This window comes from Triturus cristatus, chromosome 1_2 (genome assembly GCF_964204655.1).
Source record: "Triturus cristatus chromosome 1_2, aTriCri1.1, whole genome shotgun sequence".
Classification (NCBI taxonomy): domain Eukaryota; kingdom Metazoa; phylum Chordata; class Amphibia; order Caudata; family Salamandridae; genus Triturus; species Triturus cristatus.
The window spans coordinates 1,118,139,406-1,118,161,872 of record NC_140580.1 but is presented as its reverse complement, the minus strand read 5'-3'; the positions used below and the strand labels follow the sequence as shown (position 1 = coordinate 1,118,161,872).

The window sequence follows — 22,467 nt, the reverse complement described above, 5'->3', positions numbered from 1 at the left end:
TTTTATTTTGACGTTTTCTATAGTGTATCGTCACTTGAAAGCATATTAGTGATATACATGCAACAACGTGAATTTCAAATCTTCATTAAAAAGACAAGCCCAACAAGCCAGTGCAAATAGTGGGCTGCATATTGGGAACATACAATCTGAAAAGCTGGGTCCTTAACAGTTGACAAAAAGTTAATAGATTGAGGTTTACTCTTGAGTCACTTAAAAGAGTTTCAGAAGGTGGTGGCAATCCATGAAAGTGGCTGGTGTTGAGCATGGGAGGCACAGAATTGAAGACTTTTGAAAAGTGTACGCCTGCTTTGCAGATCTCATTTGCTGTCAGAGACTGCAAGTCAGTCCCTGAGATTTGAGAGTGAATTGAGATATAGGTCATTGTAAGAGAGAGAGATCACAATTTGAACCTCCCTCAACAGGAAACTAGTGTTATTCAGCAGAGTCTAGCTGCCCAATGGAATGTGGCTTGTAAATGTACACATTTCGTATGATATATACTGAAATCGAAATCTCATGTTTCAACTTTAGATCACTGTTACAATTTATATATGTAGAAAATGACACCGAACATTACTATTTTGATTAATAAAAAGTGCAGGCAGTCTCTTCTGTCCTGTCTTCCATCAGTGCACCAGAAAAACAAAATCAATAAATGGGTTAATCAACTTGTGAGTACAAATGTCGGACAAATTTCAAATTAAAAAAACTGAAAAGACAGTCATTCTTTTCAGTAGGTGTTTACGTGGCGGCTCTTATTGCTCTTGCGGAGATGCTTTTAACTCTGTAGGCTCCGGCAGCATACACTGTGACATACGAGCCTGCCGATAGAAAGCCTTTTAAGATAGTATTGATGTCACTAATGCATATAATGGCATTTTGAACAGGGATTTACTAGAGCTCTATCACAAACACTTATATTAAGTGTGTATAATACTTTAGTATGCATCATATGCAAATGAAAAACAAAAAACATAGACCTCAGAAAGCAGTAGTCCCAAGACACAGACTCCTTGAAAACTAACTTACGCCGTGTTTATGAACTCCATTGTTTTTTTAATACTTTATTCACTACAGTATGCCAAAGGGTACATATCAATCCCAAAGTGTAATGTAATGTTTTTATATCTCTAATCAATGTATTTTGATGTGTTTTCTTGCATCTATTAATATTCTCATCTTCCCACTACTGTTTTTCCATTCCTTCCTAATTTTAAACCTCAAATATAACACAAGAACATTCATACACATTTACTCCGGGCAGGAACGGCCAGGTCTATTCCCTTTGCCATTCTTCTCAGTGATGAGGGTATATGTGGCATTTGGATTAACCTCGATTTATTGGCAACATTGCTTCAGGTTGTGTATTCCAGTCCTCTTGCAGAACAAAGCCATTATCACAAACACGTAGGTGTTTACCTTGGTGTAAGACTTGCACACAGTTTCGATTTCCAGACTGTTCGGCACCTCCAAACACCCAAATGCTGTCAGTCTTGCCAGCTGGAATAAAGCTAGCATGTTCGTAACGTGGCAAGAGATTGTCCCAGTCCGGTACATCCCATTCATGTAAGTCTAAAAACAAAACAGAAACCAGCTGCAGACATCTGTTTGTAATCTGATGGTCACAAGATCATTTCTCATTAGGGAGACAGAGGCTATCATTCTTCTAATGTAGAAGAATTAAGTATTGTAGGGTTAGGTTAAAAAAAAACTACTACTTAAATGCTAAGCGACAAATCTGTTGAGAGGTACATAAATAGCCACTTGTATTATTATGAAACATGTTCCATCGCATCTATTTATGTCTGAATTTACTAATATTAATTTTTTGATGTTTTCAGTATTTATTTTACATTAGGTAAACAAATTAAGTTGCAACCAGTAAATGTCCATATTTATTTAAATAAGACCTAGACCTAGATGCCTGTAGGGTTTTAGTCCAATAACAGTCACAGATATAATACAGAATTACACTCATTTGAAAACATTAACTTTGTATTAGAAGCATATGCAGCTATTTCAGCTTCTCACATAAATCGTCACATTTAAAAAGAAATAAAGAAACATATTGGTTTATATCTGTATTTATGTGTAAACAAAATCAGTAAGAACAAAAAGACTGGAAGACTTATTTGTTGTTACTACAAGACACTAGGCAACCACAACCTTCCACAAACAACACAGGGTCACAATTGCCAGGAGGGAAACCTTTTGCATAAGATCCGTAACAGGTATGTCAGCATAATGGGACCATTAGAATCCAGTACCAACGTGTATTCCAGAAATCTCAAAAGAGGATTGGAGCTCTTGCAGTAGCAACGCAAACTCAGTACATTGCTATTATGAAAAATGCAGTGCTTAGGCTTTCTTATGTGATCCTGCTTAACTGAGCATCAACATGCTTCAGGATGAGACTCCTTCCCTTTTCTTACCAAGGTCTATAATGTAGGCATCTGAAAAGCTTCCATTGGGATTAGCTCCGCCAACAATAACCACTTTGCCTTTTCTGCCATCTTCTGCTGGAGGCAAATACAAGCAGTTGTGTCCAACACGTGCACTTGGGCACTGTCCACGGGGAATCAAATCATACCTTAAATGCCACAAACACAAACAAAACTAATATTTAATTTATGGTCACAAATAAACAAGCAAATGAGACATTCCAGAACCTTCCTTCTAGGATATGAAATCCAAAGTGGTTTCACAGTGATAAGGGATCAAATACAATGAGGACTGAAAAGAAGACAGGGAGAAGGCATGTGAGACCACGAGGACAAAAAAAGCATGAACCCTATTATGGTTAATGTATCCTAACACTGACCATGTTGACTTTTGCGGGTTATCTTCTGGCTCCAAAACTTGCAGAGGTTCCATACTATCCTAAGAAGACAAAAGGGATAAACCAATAAGTCATATTTTAAAAGTAATGGAATTAGGCTGACTTAAAGTTCATTTACTTTTATTTTGTTATTGTCTTTTCTTCTCTTGGCATGCCATTCCCACACAAATCTAGGTTTACCCGTCAAGCACCATGAGGTACCATCTTGCGGTCTTTCAGGCTGTTGCAGATTGATCCCATTAAGGATGAAGTAATCAATTCACCTTCACATAGACCCTAATGAGGCAAATGAGTTGGAATATAACAAGACCCTTCAGTTAGAATTACCTTGGCCTTGTGTATCAGGTAATTAACCCACAGAGCAGGGAATAGACACACTTTGTCTCTTAAATCTCTTCACAGGTTTAGTCCATAATCAAAAACCAGTACAAACATCTTCTGAACCTGCTAGAGGGTATCTGCAGGGTAATTTGGTAATGTAAACTGTATTGCCTGGTTGCTATGAAGTCACAAACAACCAAGAATTGGAAAACTCTTTATTTAAACAAATTCTGTAACTAGAAAATGTGCAATTTTCATAATATGATCTAGACCACAACACTACCATCTGAAACAAAAAATATGTCTTATAATCAGTGTAGATGTAGGAAATAGTCTTTGACCCCCAGGGCTTCCCAACAAGATAAATAACTGGTCATGAGGAAGTGGAATACGTGTGATGGCCCATATTGTTAGAAGGTCTGCTTCCCAAAAAGACTAGATGCTTGGATATGACCACCACAAATGTAAGAATGGGCCTCTATCACCACAGCCTTTCCATAACACGGTAGAGCCACCGAACATCTTGAACAGTCATACAGAGGTGAGGTACCATCATGAAAGCAATGTGTAGGCATTTTCTTTATAACCTAAGCAAATGGAGGATTTGGAAGCCCTCAACCATATAGCTTTCCATGACTCTTCCGAGATCTCTACCCCAGCTCTCTTTCCCAGTGGATCACATAAGCATGTTTTTTAGGAGGAGTTAGATCTCTATTGTAGCGGTAAAGCCAGGAGATGCCCTAACGTCTGATATTGTTAGTAAGCAAGGATTCAATTTGTCCTTCTTCCTTCTGGAAGACCCTCTGAGCGAGCTCACTCCCTGCCCAATGTATGGCTTGTGTAAGCTTATATGCGTCTCGACTAGTCAGAGCAAAGTTCTCAACCAGCTCCTCCCTCGGTCTCAGATCCTCACCACTGTAAAACTCCTTCAGGCAGAGTAGCTGGCCTCAGTTCCGCAGGAGGAAGCCTGGGTCCAACCCCCGGTGAAAAATCTGGATTATTAGTTAAAGGGGAGAGCAATTATGAGTTTATGCACATGTAATGGGGGATAACTGTGCAGACCTAGCATTACTGGGCGGATTTATTCATGGTATTTTTTTTTGTGGGTATTAGTGCTCACATTTACATCTTCTCTATGCAGGCTGAAAACATAAGTGAGGGGGCCACTGTGGAGCAAGGGAAAGGAAGGGGTGTGGTGAGGAGAGTGAAGGAAGGCTGGCGAGATTGTAGTCTGGTCCCCGTGTGGCATGAATGAGGGAGGGGTGGGGGCAGTGAAACGGGTCCAGGCTGCAATGCAGCAGGTACTAAAAACAATTTTACGGTCTACATACTCCAGCCAGTAAAGTTGGGTTCATTGTTCTCCTGCCTGGTAAATTAGGGTGCAAGAACAACGGCCCAATCATGATTGAGCAGAGTGGAATTCCATACCGGAATTCAGCCTCGCTCAACTCATAATTGGAGCTTGTATAGATTTACAGAAAGGTAGCAGAACCTTGATGGAAACCAAACCCTGATGTAACATGAGCCTTGGCATAATCAGAGAAGCAATTAGCAGAGCTTTATGTGAGTGGAATGCAGCTATAATTTGTCATTTCTGTGCATGGCAGCAAAAGGGATAAGTCGATTTCTTTTACAGGACAAGCAGATTTCGGGAGCAACCGAGACCCTTGGTGCAGTTGATGTTTTTTCCCACACACCTGAAAGTATAAGATATTATACTACTAACATGACATACAACAAACAAGAGCATAAGTGTGGTAAAAATATTACAGAATAAGAGATATAATGAAGCATGGTGGATTGGGGAGAGAGTCAACAGAATTTCTAATTAGAAAACATTGCTGCTAATGACTGCCTGCTCTGCATTTAGGGGCTGATTACGATGGCGGGCGGAAAAGCATCCCGACCGCCGTGGTAGCGGAAAAGTACCGTCCGCAAGTACTGCGGCAAAACTGACGGTCAGATTATTATGCACTGCCTGAAACATCCTACCTCGGCGGTCAGATTCCAGGATTCGCCGCCGGAAAAGCTGAAAATCTGTCTGCGGCGGTCGGAATTGCTGCGGAAAGGCCAAAGACTGCCGTTTTCCCAGCGGTCAGGAACATATGGAGCTATCCGCAGTATTGCCACTGCCATCCCCGATTGGTCGGATTCTCTACTGCGGTGTGATAGGCTGTTTGAGGCACCGTGATTTGACCGGCGTTCGTATCCGCAAGGCGGACGGAGATTTCTGTCAGAACCCGAAACACCGCAGCAGACAGGAAATGGGCTATCTATGCGCATCGTAATACAGCAGACGCCGTATTACGCCGATGGGGTGCGAAATAGGGCATTTTCCCCCACCGCCAGCATCGAGGATGTGCCTCCGCCCACCATCCTAATGAGCCCCTTAGTGTTTTGTATCACCCAAACAATTTTCTTATAGGCATATACGATACTTGCTGCTCCAGGTGAACATTCCTTCTTTGCTCTTTAGCAGCTCCTAAAGAGCTGAAATAGTTTAGTGCTCCATTCAGAATTGTCTGTAAAATACAGATCTTAGACAATATATTATGCTGTTAAATGCACTTGATGGCCCCATTCTGCCAAACTTTTTTGAGGTGAGGGTAAGAGAAGTAATCCACTGTAGAAGACAGCTTGTTAGCCACCTGCGTTCACTTGCTGCAATAAGAGACACTAGAGATGAGAGTGGAAAACACACCAGAGGGATATGGGGGAAATGTTACAATGGTAAATAAAGAAACACGATGAACAAAGAAACAATAGAGGGAGTAGTAAAAACGGCAAATGAGACATTAGAGAAGGAAAGATTGAGAGATGGAGAAAGAAAGTAAGAGGCTGGGGAAAGAGAGAAAGAACTGCGAGAACAACTAAACACTTGACCAAAAAGACACTTGACCAAAAAGAAGAAAGACACACTCCAGAAAAACTGAAGGAAAAAGAGGCGAAGAGTGAGCAAGCAAAATAAAGACAGCCAGGAGAAAAAGTAGTAGGGGAAAGAAAGAGATACCAGAGATCTGTAGACACTCTATGAAGAAGAGAAGTAAAAGAGGAAATACAATTGACATAGGAAAAGAAAAAAAAGAGCCATATTGTTATTGGTAAGGTACCAGAATATTGTTACCTAAATATCGACTGACAAATATATAATGTTCCAAATATTGTTTACAAAAACATCACCCGTTGGAGTTAATAACAGAAACTCTACACACAATAGAGCAATGTTTTGTAAACAATATTTGAACCACAAAGATATTTTGTTACCAATATTCTAACATACAACCCCAAAGTGAATAGAAGGGCTCAACAGAAGTACGTGAGACACAGCAGAGAGAGCAGGAGAAAAAGCAGAAACTGGAGAGGTAGAAAAGAAAAACAAAAGTGTTTATATTGAGGAGGAGGAAAAAAAAAGACAGCGTGGAGAGGTTGTGGTGAAATATGGGGGAGACAAAGGTAAAGGGATAACCACCAGAGAGAAGAAATGAAGAAAGAGTGGGACTCTTGAGTAAGAAAAGAAATGTGACACTGTCAGAGAGGCAGACACTCAGAAGTTATAGTAAAAAAATCAGAACAGAAGAGGATGAAGAGAACGGAAGAAGGAGAAATAAGTGGATAGAGAAGATGGATAGGTGAGAAACAATGGTGAGGATAAGGCAGGAGACAGAGGGAAAGCAGGGAACCATGAAAAAAGAAAGCACATGGGAGAAAATGTCTTAGCCTTTCTTGGGTCTAGACTTTTTTGGTTCTGATCTAGCTGAACTCATTGAGAAATCTGCTGATGAGCTTAAGATCTCGTAATGTTTTAGGAGAAATCCAGCTTGTTCCAGGACATTTCTGCCTCATTGAATGCCCCCTGGGGTTACTGAAGGTCAACGCAGGGATCGTGGCTGAGGGACTGAGCTGTCAGATAAATCCTAGTCACAGCTTACTCTGCAACAACAAACTTCAGCAGCATGCTATGCCCCCGGGTTTGTGGGCGGTCATATTCATCAGTTCCTACAGTCATGGCGGTCTCTCGTTCAGGACAAATGGGTGTTGGAAATTGTCAGAGATTAATATTTTATAGACTTTACTCATCTTTCAGGAGAGCCACTGTTCCGGGTTACACCCCTTCCTCGACTTCAGCTACATAAAAGGACTCTGTGGAAAAGAAGACATTATTTTCTGGATCGACAGGCCACCGTCTCAAAGGAATCTTGGGATTGACAGTAGGATTTTTTTTTACATCAAACACAGAAGGAGACCGCCCAATTTTGGACTTAAATGGAGTCAGAATGTTCAAATGATACGTTTCTCTTTAGTCTGTTATTTCCCTTATTATCTCAAGGAGATTTTCTATTACATTCGATCTAAAAGATGCCTTTTTCCTCTTTACAATATAGCCAGACAGGCAGAGGTTCCGACAGTTCACAGTAGAGAGCTTCATTACCAGCTAAGTATTCTTAGGGCTATCAGTAGCCCTTACTGTTCACAAAGGTGTGGGTCCCGGTGGTGGTTCCTTCAAAGGTAGAACAGATTCTAATATTTCCTTACTTGGACAAATTATTAATTTCTGCTTCTTTTTGGAGAGTGGAATCTCATGCAATGAAGGTCAGCAATGGAATGATGGGAGTTGGGATTTCTCTTAATTGTAAAATAGTCTCAACTGATACTAACTCAAGAATGACATTCTATTGGAGCCCTTTTCAGGAAAGGAATTACTTTTACTTTTGGAAAACTGAAAACTAAAGTTACAAAACAAACTAACTCTTTTTATGAATCATCAGTTGGCTCCAGCTTGACACTGGTTGAGGATTCAGTGGCTCTTGTCATCCATGACAGCTGTAGTTCCTTGCATATGGGCTCACATCAAACCATTAGTGAGTCACCTCAGAGCTCATTGAAGGCCAGGGTCCTAGAAGTCTGAGAAATGAGTCCCCTTTTCCCTTATAACTGCTGAGACACAAGAGTGTTGTCTGATTCCAGAACAATCATCAACAAGCATTTTCTTTGTCTCTGCCTGTTCCGTCTTCTGACAAAAAATGCCATCTTTCGAGGTTAGGGAGCCGCCTTGGGGGATTGGTTGCAGATCGAGGCAGCACAATGCTCCAATTGTAGGGAGTTGTCTGAAATTTGTTAGGCTCTTCTCGAGTTTGATTCTCACTTTCAAGGAAAGACAATAATCTTCAGCATAAACAACGAGGTAGCCCTATCTAATATCAATCATTGGGGGTAGGGGGAAATGAAGGGTTTGGCTCAAGTAGCCGAAGAGTTTGTTTCCTGGGCAGAGATTCACCTCCTTTCTATATAATCATTGTAGCTTCTGGGAATGGAGAATCTGATGGCAAATTGTTTATTCTGAGTGTTTTCTCCTTCAATATCATACCACATATTTCAGGAATATTTTCAAAAGGTGATGAGTCTATTTGGATCTTCCTTGATTGAACCTATTCCCTTTCTAAAAACCGCACTTCTTTCGAAGTTTCCATTTGGTGACCAATTGTACATTTTCCTTTTCCTCCTTGGGTCTTCCTAATGTCTTCAAAGTTTACAAAATCCTCTTTGGCATAGAAAACATATTTTAGGCACATACAGGCGTAGTACATTTTTCAAAATGTGCAAATGTGAAAATGTAAGGTGAACATTATTTATGAAAATTGATGGTTGTAATGATGCCTAGAGTTGTAAATGTTGAATTGATTATGTTGCACTTTAAACGAGAGTACTGAGTCATAATAAAATGTATTAAAATCTGTGAAATAGTTGTGCCATATTTTCTATGGGATGCCATTTATTTTAATATCGATGCAGTTTCTGGTGTTCTGTTCATCTTGCTTCTGCTCATTCCTCCTCCCAATCAGTCTCCTGTTGCAAACCATCTCTCATCTTTTTCAGTGGAGCATCAAGTAAATTACGTCAAAGATTGAAAAATGAACTATTGTATTAGGAAGATTGTGAGTGAAGTTTCCACTGTGTACCCAAAGTATCATATTATCCACTAAGACATGCTAATTCTATGAGCCAGTGTTTAGAGAGCTTTCATTTTGTAGTGATCATCTCCGGAGCGCAGTTGCTGAGAGAGTAGGTGGAAGATTTCTCTTACCTTAAGAAATTGGTTAGGGCTAAAAACCTTTTTTAGTTGCTGTTTTTGATTTACCAATGCCACCCTAACTATGATCATGCTATGCTGAATTTGCACAATCTAGTAATAGAAAGTATGTTTTATCTATAAAAACTCTTGGGCTTTATTTTTAGATTTTACTTTGACAGCTGTTACTAGAACTGCTGTTGCTAGGAGATTTTGTCATTTTTCTATGTCCATTTGACTTAGATTTTCTTATGGGGATGTTGTCAGTACTCTGTATGAGTTTGACTTGGGTTTTCTTAAACAAGCGTAGTTAGGGCTACGTTTTATGATTTTATATTTCTGTAATTGACACTGCATGGCATTTCATGCATTTCCTTCTGTACTGCATTTTTCTACAACTCTGTAATGCATCTATTTCTAACCTATTTTTGATCTAGAACTCGGTTATTGGAATTTTTTCATTTATTTAATTAAACTTTGTTGAAATGTATATTTTTGATGAGGAGTTTAATCTCTAACCACTTGATCTATTGGGAGGATTTCGGAGCCAAATTAATTGGATAAAAATCAGGATTAAACATATCAGAGTTCAGATGATTATTGGGGTTCAGATCCCATATACGGTGACAGCACATTAGCAAGGAAGCCTAATATAACAGGACATGCATCTAGCAAGAGCAGCCCTGCCAACTACCAAGCATACGGGGGTTAGACTAACGCATTTTAGAGTAGTGGTCATCATCACTAACCTAAAATGAGTTAGTCATACTTTTACAGCTCCTCAAATGAATGAGCGAGGGGGTGCTACAGAATGATTAACAACAAAAGTGCTTGGGGTGATTAGTGTGCGACTGCCTGCAGTGCCCCAGGCAATTTACTTAGCCTGGCTCTGCGCTCACCACTGTTGTATGGTGACCAAGTCTTACTGTTATACACTGTTTGCCCTGAGGCAGGCAGGAAGAAAAAAAACAAGTCATGTTGATATGATGCCCAACTTTAATCTCAAAAGAAGGCACCAACGGATCCACGTGGGCTCGGCCTAGTGAGCACTTGCCTTCTTTTGCTTTCCAGGCAATAGGGAGCGCATCCCACACTTGATGGCACAGGCGGCAAGACAAGCCTGGATTCAACATTTTTTCCCCTCACCTTGGCACTGTGCAGGACCTATGGTGGTTAAAGTGGAGCTCTGTGCATGGGGTGCAGCCTGGCAGGATCTGTTTGCCCATGATGCTGCCACCTCCAATCACATTGCTGTTCACTCTGGATAGCCCACCTGCTATTAACTAGCCCCCTGACATTGTACTTTTGACAGCCGCTAGTGCCTCTGTCTCTACTGGATGGCGCTGGTGGGCTGAGCCGTGCATACACTCACAGTCACAAGGCAGGTCATCAGGTGCCTTGCACCCAATACAGAGGCACCAGACTTGTGTTACGGGCACAATGTCAAGTGTGTGCTCAAATAAAGCATTTATTCTTCAAATACAGATTAAAATTGTTGTAAAAACATAACGTGCAAGTCGGCATCTATTTATACACTGTTTGTTATTAAATTGTATCGTTAGTAACAACGTTGCAGCTCTCTGATTTTAGCTACACAGACCGGCCTTCACTCTTAGCAGCACTCAGCCTAGTGCAGAGGAACCAGACCAAAACATTTTCAGGGTAACATTTTGTTTACAATTATATATAGCGTGAACTTGACCCGAAGGTATCGGAGCGCAGTACATGAGCACCATTTACATTATATTGGCACACATTCATTTTTTTCCCCCCAACATAAAATCGGAAAGCACACTCAAAGGCAAAACCAGTGCCAGGCTGCAAAACTGCCTGATCAGGGGAGAAAGAAATGTAAGATGCACAACCTAGCAAAGACTTTAATTCCCTAATCTGAAGTTCATGTTGCTAGCATAACCAACCCCTTAAGGAACTCATCCTGTTTCTACAAAGCACACCGTGTTCTAGACACTCCTAGGATCCGGCACCTGCCTGACCTACCATTCCTGAGTGACCTTATGATCAAAGCTACGTACCAGCATCAAATGTTCCAGAGCCTTGACCCGAGATGAGTAATGACAGCTGGCACATAAGGTACAATTGGCTTGAAGGGCAGTTCAGGCCCCATATTTGCGGCCTGCCTGAGGTATGTCTGGCTATCAGTGACTGCTACTTTTTGCAAAGAAAAAGAACAGGCATTTGAAACAGTTTAAAGCCTCAATAATATACTGAGTCACTCTGTATTATTTGGGTTTTTTAAACGTACTGCTTCTGCCAAGATGGCTTGCTTTAAAAGTAATTTGTGAAAATTTTAGCCAACTCTAAAACACTGTTGATCTATTTGGAGCTGAGGGTTTATATTTCAGGGGTAAAAATATGAATTCAGAAGGGTTTTCCCCATTTTTACCTGCATTGGCTTGAAAATACCTGGTGAAACACGGGCGAAATATTGGTCTCGTCTTAACCCTAACGATGACAGAGTGATGTACATCTTTCTGAGTAACCACTGAGAGGTTTGTCTCGCATACCATCCTCACTGCACAATAAGGGTCTGATCAGTTCTCCCAAAAAGTGATCAGGCAGCATTCAATGTGTCTAGGCTCTTTCTAGAAATCTCTGCAGTAATGTCACTTTAGTAAGGCAAAATCAGTTAGGGACCCTCCAGTTCAGGGGTTTTACAGCAGTTTCTAGGTCTTCTGTATGGTTTCCCACTGCTCAAAAGGCGTCAATGTCTGATATTTATCACTTTAAATCGCTTTATTCCTTGGTTTCACTTGTGAGAAAGAGTCCATCGAAATGTCACACACTTGGCACAACAATGTCACTCATAAACGCACTAATTCTTGGAAATGTCACACTTAAGCAATCTAGAAACTTAGAAACTACGCAAGAGGCCTTTCAGGATGTCCTTGTTTAGGTCTCGCCTGACCCAGCGCTTGCACTGGTCTGGCGAGACTTTAAGTAAGGGCTTCAAAAAATGCTGCCGCCGGCCACAGCTTGCAGTGCAAGTGCGCGGGCGTGCGCTTGAGCAGAGGCGCCATATGGCGTGATTACCACTCACGCACATGCACTGCAAGCTGTGGCCTGCAGTAGCATTTTCCCCCGCGATCAAACAAAACTGTCACCTATGGAGTCCTTTCAACACCCAGCTTGCCATCTGGTGCCAATACGCTTTGCGTGTTTTTTTTCCTGTCAGTCCCCCCGGGGCACAAGCAGGCATCCACTTCTGTCTTTTTTGCTCCGATCAGCTGTCCTGACAGAAGTAGATGCCTGCTTTTGCCCCAGGGGAACTGACAGCAAAAACAAGCATGCATCCACTTCTTTTTGCTGCGATCAGCTTGTTTTACGTGGCATATTTACTTACACTTGTACTGCAACCCTTAACTTAATCTCACCACTGCAGCCCCGCCCCTTGCTCTCACCAGTGCAGCTTCTCACTATGCTGTGCTGAACAACTGGAGAACTCTGTTAACGCCTGCTACTTGCTACCTGCTTCATTTACGCCTTGCCGGACCCGCTTCGCGGGTCCCGCTTCGTCCGTTTTGACCTTCCTGGATTGTTTGTTTAGCGCCGTAGCGCTTCCCTGAAGGATTGTGTGTATCTGGGCTGCGAGCGTGCAGGGACTTCATTGACCAGAAGTCCCTGCCTGACCACTAACACACCTGGTCCGCTCTCCCTGATGGACTGCCACGCCCCCTGTTTACGAGGGGGATTTAGGCGCTTGTACCATCGTGTGCCCCGGGAACACTCTGCTGTGCTGAACAACTGGAGAACTCTGTTAACGCCTGCTACTTGCTACCTGCTTCATTTACGCCTTGCCGGACCCGCTTCGCGGGTCCTGCTTCGCGGGTCCTGCTTCGTCCGTTTTGACCTTCCTGGATTGTTTGTTTAGCGCCGTAGCGCTTCCCTGAAGGACTGTGTGTATCTGGGCTGCGAGCGTGCAGGGACTTCATTGACCAGAACTCCCTGCCTGACCACTAACACACCTGGTCCGCTCTCCCTGATTGACTGCCACACCCCCTGTTTACGAGGGGGATTTAGGCGCTTGTACCATCGTGTGCCCCGGGAACACTCTGCTGTGCTGAACAACTGGAGAACTCTGTTAACGCCTGCTACTTGCTACCTGCTTCATCTGCGATCTACATGACAGCACGCTGCTCACTCGTCCACAAATCTCAGAGTTAAGTCCAAGAGGCTAATTGATTCAGATGTCCCTAGACTGATTGCTGGGCACATTGAGATATTCCCTGATTTACGATCCAACATAGAGGATAGAGGCTTAAGAAAGATAAAGCCACCCAAGACTTGGATTATACATATAAAATTGTGGACTGGTAAAGACCATTACCTTATTGGTTCAGTTGGACCCAACCAAGAATTCAAGGGGTCGAATTTTTAAATCTTATTGTCCTGAAGATGGTCTTGCTAAGAAATCTATAAAAGACCGAAACGTCGACTGTCACACTGTTTTCCGGCAAATTAATTTAATCTTTTTGGAAAAAGTGTTTGATTGACTTAAATGTGAAGGCATAAATAATTAATTGTTTTCCTTTCACTGTATCAACAAATGTTGTGATTTTCAGTACCCTTTTCGAATTTTGAATATAAACTTACTTTTTTATATATACACCCGCTCGTTCTCTTCCTTTTTCCTTCTGGTTCTCCACTTCATCTGACTAATGCTAAAATGTGGTGATTTATTTACATCACTCTGATTTCCAGTTTAAAAATTAAGTTGTTTGAACAAAAAGAAGAAGTAATTATAATTAAATCTATAGGTATATAATTAACCTATTTTCAATTCATTTTTCGAAATTATAAAAATTAAACATCGAAAAAAATCCCTTGAAGGCACCTTCTCACTTTACTATTCAATTTTGCCCAAGCCCTCAAGGGTATATTGGGTTGTCCACTGCATTATCTTACACCCCCTGTCCATCACCTTTTCTTTAAATAGAGTGTTTGCCATCCGCGTCGCGGGAGCGTCGCGGGAGCATCGCGGGAGAAGCCCGGGACAAGGGCGGGACCGTCAGAGGCCGTCCGAGGTTGGACTCGGTTGGGTTGGGCCAGGGACCCTGCCTGAAAAATTCTTTTAACTATTCTCGGACATATGAGCAGCTCGGACTATTCAGGGTAATCATAACCATTACTGATTCTTGTGTTCCAAGTGTATTGTTCTCCTTATTCATGCCTGGGAAAAAACAAATCCCAGCTAATAACACCATAGATAATTATCTTATTCAAGTTGTGGCAAAAATTAACAGCGACAGGAGATCCTCACTGGGATTAGATTCATCTAACCAATTTCTTATGGCCGATAAAGAGTTAGGGGATTCTTCGGTTTTACATAACAGTAGTACATCTTGTGTGGCTCATGATTCTCTTCACGATATAAATACCATCTTGCCTAGTGGCGTAGTTGCTCTTACTGAAGCCATTAGTGATAGTGAAGGGGTGTCAGTGATATCCACCAATATTGAGTCCCCTATCCCTATTGAAACCCCTGTTCCAGCTCCGAGGGTTACTAGGGGCAAAAGTAAGGTTATCCCAAAACGGGGGGGTTTAAGATCTGGTAGAAATAAAATTGCAACCCCTCCAAGGAAAACATCTGAGGATGAGGAGGATGATCTGTTCAGTGAAGCTTATGTAACCCTCTCCAATGCTCAATTTACTAAACTATGGAGCATGATGGACACAAAAATTAAAGGTATAGTTAAACCTCTGGTTAGTAAAATTGATAAATTAACCGCTGAGGTTAATAGATTAGGAGGTTTACTAGAGAAAACTCTGGTGAAGGCAGGAAACATTACTGAAGTCGCTGTGTCTAGGGTAGAGCCAGTAACGAGTAAAACACTATTTGGCGAAAATAGTGGATCTGATTTTATTCCTGTACCACTGTCTAATGTACCTAGTGGTGCCTCTGGAGTTGTACCCCCTATTTCCACCACTAATAATTCTAATACGGGGAAAGGGTCTTTCGAGCTTGTAGTTGAAGCCTCTCCATTAGTTCTTGTCCTTGCAAATGTCCCCCCTTTGGCATCTGGGGAGGTTGAATCAGTTCCATCTTTAATAAATAAATCTTTATCGTGGCTTACAAACAACATGGTAATATCCCCCTGGGGGAAGCAGCAACTATCTGAAGAACTTGTTAATGCCAGGAGGGTTGAGTGGATTGGTAATAGAGTTAAGAGGTTCAGGGGGGATCGTGTTGTTCTCAACTTCACTGACCCCGAGGTACTATCAAACATCCTGCCTAACATCTTGCCTCCACAACGAAGGTCAACCTCAATTGTTCCACTGACCCTGGACTTCTTTTATCCTCGGAAAGGAAGAGGTCCGAATCCTAGTATTCTAAGAACCAAATGGAACGTTGTGACCAATAGGGGTAGTAATGATGTTGGATTTCGCGAGTGGGGTCTAGGTGTGGAAAATAGATTTTCTGCCCTTTCAAACTTGGATGCTTGTGATTGACAACCATTTCACCATTCATTTGATTCACGCTCTACTGGGGAGCTAGGTCATCTAGTAGGCACTCGAACTGAGACTGTTAACATTGAGGCCATAGCTGGTTTAATCATTGAAAATGCTAATAACAACGGTATAGACGATATTGTGTCGAATGGGCTCGTCTCTAGCCCTAAACCTGTAATGGCACATGATCTTGGGAATTTATTATCTTGGAATGTGGCTGGGCTATGTTCCAAGCTGGATTGTGGTGATTGGTTTGGGTTCGTTAGCAAGTTCGACGTTTGTATCTTTCAGGAGACATGGGCCTGTGACCCCGTTTTTGCTTTGGGGTACCTAAATTTCCATGTACCAGCTTCTAAGGGCCCTAAAGGGCGCCCGATGGGGGGGCCTTACTATATGGGTCAAACAATCCTTAAAGGTTGTAGTAAAAAGCGTGGAGATTGGTCAAAAAGATATTCAGCTCATTAGACTCATGAGTAATTTATCCTGATCCATCGATATTTATAATATATATGCCAGAGGTGGAAATGCAGGAAAATCTGAGGTTCTTCTTACCCTGTATAATCTCCTTGAGACACATTCTGGTAGGAAAAATATAATAATTGCAGGGGATCTAAACCGCACGTTTGAACCTCTGGACACTGGTGAAGCTTTCCTAGGTGTAGAGGAAGAAAAACAATGGGATATCCCCTTACTAGATACTATCCCAGTAACTCGTTGGACAGAGGATATTTTGGGTCTGAATGCAATGTGCCTCGAACAAGGGTTAAGAGCTCTGAATGGAAGGACAAAGTCAGATAGAGTACCAGCTATGACCTTTAACAATGGGAGAAGCAAAAGTCGTATTGACTATATCATTTGTAGCTTTTCCCTTTGGTCAACTGTTAGTGATATGGTTGTAACAGAAATGTTAGAGAGTGATATTCCCTGATTTACGATCCAACATAGAGGATAGAGGCTTAAGAAAGATAAAGCCACCCAAGACTTGGATTATACATATAAAATTGTGGACTGGTAAAGACCATTACCTTATTGGTTCAGTTGGACCCAACCAAGAATTCAAGGGGTCGAATTTTTAAATCTTATTGTCCTGAAGATGGTCTTGCTAAGAAATCTATAAAAGACCGAAACGTCGACTGTCACACTGTTTTCCGGCAAATTAATTTAATCTTTTTGGAAAAAGTGTTTGATTGACTTAAATGTGAAGGCATAAATAATTAATTGTTTTCCTTTCACTGTATCAACAAATGTTGTGATTTTCAGTACCCTTTTCGAATTTTGAATATAAACTTACTTTTTTATATATACACCCGCTCGTTCTCTTCCTTTTTCCTTCTGGTTCTCCACTTCATCTGACTAATGCTAAAATGTGGTGATTTATTTACATCACTCTGATTTCCAGTTTAAAAATTAAGTTGTTTGAACAAAAAGAAGAAGTAATTATAATTAAATCTATAGGTATATAATTAACCTATTTTCAATTCATTTTTCGAAATTATAAAAATTAAACATCGAAAAAAATCCCTTGAAGGCACCTTCTCACTTTACTATTCAATTTTGCCCAAGCCCTCAAGGGTATATTGGGTTGTCCACTGCATTATCTTACACCCCCTGTCCATCACCTTTTCTTTAAATAGAGTGTTTGCCATCCGCGTCGCGGGAGCGTCGCGGGAGCATCGCGGGAGAAGCCCGGGACAAGGGCGGGACCGTCAGAGGCCGTCCGAGGTTGGACTCGGTTGGGTTGGGCCAGGGACCCTGCCTGAAAAATTCTTTTAACTATTCTCGGACATATGAGCAGCTCGGACTATTCAGGGTAATCATAACCATTACTGATTCTTGTGTTCCAAGTGTATTGTTCTCCTTATTCATGCCTGGGAAAAAACAAATCCCAGCTAATAACACCATAGATAATTATCTTATTCAAGTTGTGGCAAAAATTAACAGCGACAGGAGATCCTCACTGGGATTAGATTCATCTAACCAATTTCTTATGGCCGATAAAGAGTTAGGGGATTCTTCGGTTTTACATAACAGTAGTACATCTTGTGTGGCTCATGATTCTCTTCACGATATAAATACCATCTTGCCTAGTGGCGTAGTTGCTCTTACTGAAGCCATTAGTGATAGTGAAGGGGTGTCAGTGATATCCACCAATATTGAGTCCCCTATCCCTATTGAAACCCCTGTTCCAGCTCCGAGGGTTACTAGGGGCAAAAGTAAGGTTATCCCAAAACGGGGGGGTTTAAGATCTGGTAGAAATAAAATTGCAACCCCTCCAAGGAAAACATCTGAGGATGAGGAGGATGATCTGTTCAGTGAAGCTTATGTAACCCTCTCCAATGCTCAATTTACTAAACTATGGAGCATGATGGACACAAAAATTAAAGGTATAGTTAAACCTCTGGTTAGTAAAATTGATAAATTAACCGCTGAGGTTAATAGATTAGGAGGTTTACTAGAGAAAACTCTGGTGAAGGCAGGAAACATTACTGAAGTCGCTGTGTCTAGGGTAGAGCCAGTAACGAGTAAAACACTATTTGGCGAAAATAGTGGATCTGATTTTATTCCTGTACCACTGTCTAATGTACCTAGTGGTGCCTCTGGAGTTGTACCCCCTATTTCCACCACTAATAATTCTAATACGGGGAAAGGGTCTTTCGAGCTTGTAGTTGAAGCCTCTCCATTAGTTCTTGTCCTTGCAAATGTCCCCCCTTTGGCATCTGGGGAGGTTGAATCAGTTCCATCTTTAATAAATAAATCTTTATCGTGGCTTACAAACAACATGGTAATATCCCCCTGGGGGAAGCAGCAACTATCTGAAGAACTTGTTAATGCCAGGAGGGTTGAGTGGATTGGTAATAGAGTTAAGAGGTTCAGGGGGGATCGTGTTGTTCTCAACTTCACTGACCCCGAGGTACTATCAAACATCCTGCCTAACATCTTGCCTCCACAACGAAGGTCAACCTCAATTGTTCCACTGACCCTGGACTTCTTTTATCCTCGGAAAGGAAGAGGTCCGAATCCTAGTATTCTAAGAACCAAATGGAACGTTGTGACCAATAGGGGTAGTAATGATGTTGGATTTCGCGAGTGGGGTCTAGGTGTGGAAAATAGATTTTCTGCCCTTTCAAACTTGGATGCTTGTGATTGACAACCATTTCACCATTCATTTGATTCACGCTCTACTGGGGAGCTAGGTCATCTAGTAGGCACTCGAACTGAGACTGTTAACATTGAGGCCATAGCTGGTTTAATCATTGAAAATGCTAATAACAACGGTATAGACGATATTGTGTCGAATGGGCTCGTCTCTAGCCCTAAACCTGTAATGGCACATGATCTTGGGAATTTATTATCTTGGAATGTGGCTGGGCTATGTTCCAAGCTGGATTGTGGTGATTGGTTTGGGTTCGTTAGCAAGTTCGACGTTTGTATCTTTCAGGAGACATGGGCCTGTGACCCCGTTTTTGCTTTGGGGTACCTAAATTTCCATGTACCAGCTTCTAAGGGCCCTAAAGGGCGCCCGATGGGGGGGCCTTACTATATGGGTCAAACAATCCTTAAAGGTTGTAGTAAAAAGCGTGGAGATTGGTCAAAAAGATATTCAGCTCATTAGACTCATGAGTAATTTATCCTGATCCATCGATATTTATAATATATATGCCAGAGGTGGAAATGCAGGAAAATCTGAGGTTCTTCTTACCCTGTATAATCTCCTTGAGACACATTCTGGTAGGAAAAATATAATAATTGCAGGGGATCTAAACCGCACGTTTGAACCTCTGGACACTGGTGAAGCTTTCCTAGGTGTAGAGGAAGAAAAACAATGGGATATCCCCTTACTAGATACTATCCCAGTAACTCGTTGGACAGAGGATATTTTGGGTCTGAATGCAATGTGCCTCGAACAAGGGTTAAGAGCTCTGAATGGAAGGACAAAGTCAGATAGAGTACCAGCTATGACCTTTAACAATGGGAGAAGCAAAAGTCGTATTGACTATATCATTTGTAGCTTTTCCCTTTGGTCAACTGTTAGTGATATGGTTGTAACAGAAATGTTAGAGAGTGACCACAATCCACTACGTGTTACTCACAAATGGTGGTCGTCCGAATCCAATGCTTTTAATCCTCTGGATGATCCCCTACCCCCGCTAATTGTACCAACAAATGATATGCGTAGGCTAAGATGGACAAGTGTTAGGACAGACCAGCAAGCCATAGAAAAAATAGGAGTTGCGACCGATAAGGCTATTATGGCCCTAGAATGTGTGGCAGGGAACATTACGGGTCAAGTCAATACTATCAAAGTACATGAGTTTCTCTTTCAAGAAATTAAAAGTTACTTCTTGAAACCAGTAAATCCAAAGACGACACGTGTTTATAGAGTAGCTAAATGGTATAATCATGATTGCAAGGTGGCACGAATTTCTCTGGGAGTGGCAATTAAGAGCAAAAACCTGGGGGCTATTCGATCTGCCAGAAAGTTTTACAAAATTTGTATTGCCAAGGCGAAAAGAGACTGGGACGAAGCCCATTGGGATAAGTTGAAGTGTGCTAGTGATCGAAAAGATTCTAGATTATTTTGGCATATTGTCAAATGGGGTCAAGAAAGGTCTGAAGAGGCAAGTAATAACAATGTCCCACAGGACGCCTGGATAAATTTCTTTAGTGATCAGTATGCTATTAGGGACCAGATTGTAAATAGTACCTGCCCTATTTATACATTTTCTGAAGACACTGTCTTCACGCAGTGTGAAATTCTGTCGGCCCTTAAAACCGTACACAGTGGACGAGCTCCTGGCATAGACGGGGTCCCAGCGGACGTCTTTTTAAATGACACTGGAAGGTGGTGTAAATATATTTACTTGTTAATAAACCACATTGCTAAGGGTGCAGCCATCCCGGTATCATGGCGGGGTGCTGTAATTATTCCTGTGTATAAAAAGGGAGATCGTGCCCAGCCTTGCAACTACCGCCCAATTAGTTTAATTGATACAGTGCAAAAAATTGTTGGGCGAGTGATTGTTAACAGATTGCTCGACTGGGCGGAAGAATATAACATTCTATCTCCCTTCCAGGCTGGGTTTCGCAGGGCTACTAGTACTGTGGATCAAGTTTTTCGGTTCCAGCTGATTCAGTGGAGGACCGTGGTGCTTGGTGGGGGCAGCCTTTATGCGGCTTTTGTCAATTTGCGGGCTGCCTTCGACCTGGTACCAAGGGCGAAACTGTGGGAAGTACTTGTGGCCTTAGGGGTCCCAGGAGTCTTGCTGACTTTTATCATGAGATTACACGAAGGTACCTACGCTAAAATCCGATGGGGTGGATACGGTAATGATACAGCCGAATTTCCTGTTGAGCGTGGGGTTCGGCAAGGGTGCTCAATGGCACCAACTTTGTTCACCCTTTTTATTAACGGCATTGTCCCCCGCATTCAATCACAGGCAGTGGATGCTCCCTCTCTTGCAGGTGTAAAAGTTCCGATTTTAATGTTCGCCGATGACACGTTAATTTTATCCAAAACTCCAAGTGGTCTGCAAAAAGCATTGGCCATATTCGATAAGTTTTGTGGGGACCACGGTCTGGAGGTGAATGCGTCTAAAACAAAACTCATGGTTTTTAACACGCATAGAAATTTTAAACCTAATATTACCATGAGTGGACGCACTCTCGAGGTTGTAAAATCATTCACATACCTGGGGATCCTTATCTCTAACGATAATAGGTGGAACCAGCATCTAAATATTGCAACATTAAGGCACAAGCAATTAGCTGGCACCATTATTAAGGAGCATAGGAAATCACTGACCAAACCGATCAAACCACCCCTGATCATATATGAGGCAAAAGCAATTGGGTCAGCATTATATGGGGCTGAGTTATGGGGGCACGAAAATTTGCAGAAGCTACAAACCTCTGAGAACAATTTTTTTAGGAAACTAACGGGTACTCCACAGAGTAGTCCGTTATTGCCTTTGAGATATGAGCTCGGCAGGAAAGAAATCTCGGAAATGGGCAAACTACGACCGATTTTATATTGGCGTAGGTTATGGACCACACCTGAGCTCTCTCATTATGCGGCTGGGTTCATTGACGTTATTAAAGCAGATTGCTTTAATAGAATTAGATGGTTCAAATCATTAAAATTCGCACTATCTGAACTGGGTCTAAATGCATTATGGTCTGACCCAGCTGAGGCATTATTTCCCAATAAGACAACCCTAAAAAATATTTTTGGGGAAAATGTTGCTAATAGGAGATTGCTCAGCATCAACTGTGGGTCCATGACTGCTAGTTTCCTTGAGGTTAAATTGTACCCCATATATGAACGGTATTGGGATTATATATCCAAACCTTTGGACAGGAAACTGTTTTTTCAACTAAGGGCGGGCTCTCTTCCTCTTCGTAATTTAACATCTAAGTGGAGGGAAGGAGGCCCAGCTACCTGCCCAGTTTGTGGGGAAGGTAACGAAACTCTTGGTCATTTTTTGTTCTCCTGTAAACTATACTCTACTCCAAGGCGAGTTTGGCTGGCACCTATGTGTAGGAATCTGGGTACTAAAAGTAGTATGGTAGCTTTGCGCATTGTCAGATCGACTACCTTAACTTGGATCATAATTGCCACAGCAAAGTATTTGGGGTGGGCGTGGATAATAAGGCAGAGATTGCTAGTACGGTGACTACTCTCTGCCTAGACGTTCAGAGACTGCTAGATTATTGTCTATTCTCTGTTTTAGTGTAATTTATCGTGTCATCTGGAAATTAAATCTTAATGGTT

General features: G+C 41.8%; 1 protein-coding gene across 1 annotated transcript in view; it reads right to left on the bottom strand.

Moving 5' to 3' along the window:
* Nucleotides 1-22,467, bottom strand: part of RABEPK (Rab9 effector protein with kelch motifs) — an 83,897-nt gene that overhangs the window by 53,353 nt on the left and 8,077 nt on the right. The window contains exons 2-4 of the mRNA XM_085613782.1: nt 2,822-2,880; nt 2,433-2,590; nt 1,420-1,572 (exon numbers count right to left, since the gene is read on the bottom strand). Of these exons, the coding sequence (XP_085469908.1) occupies nt 1,420-1,572; nt 2,433-2,590; nt 2,822-2,880 (370 nt within the window). The remainder of the gene's footprint in view (nt 1-1,419; nt 1,573-2,432; nt 2,591-2,821; nt 2,881-22,467) is intronic.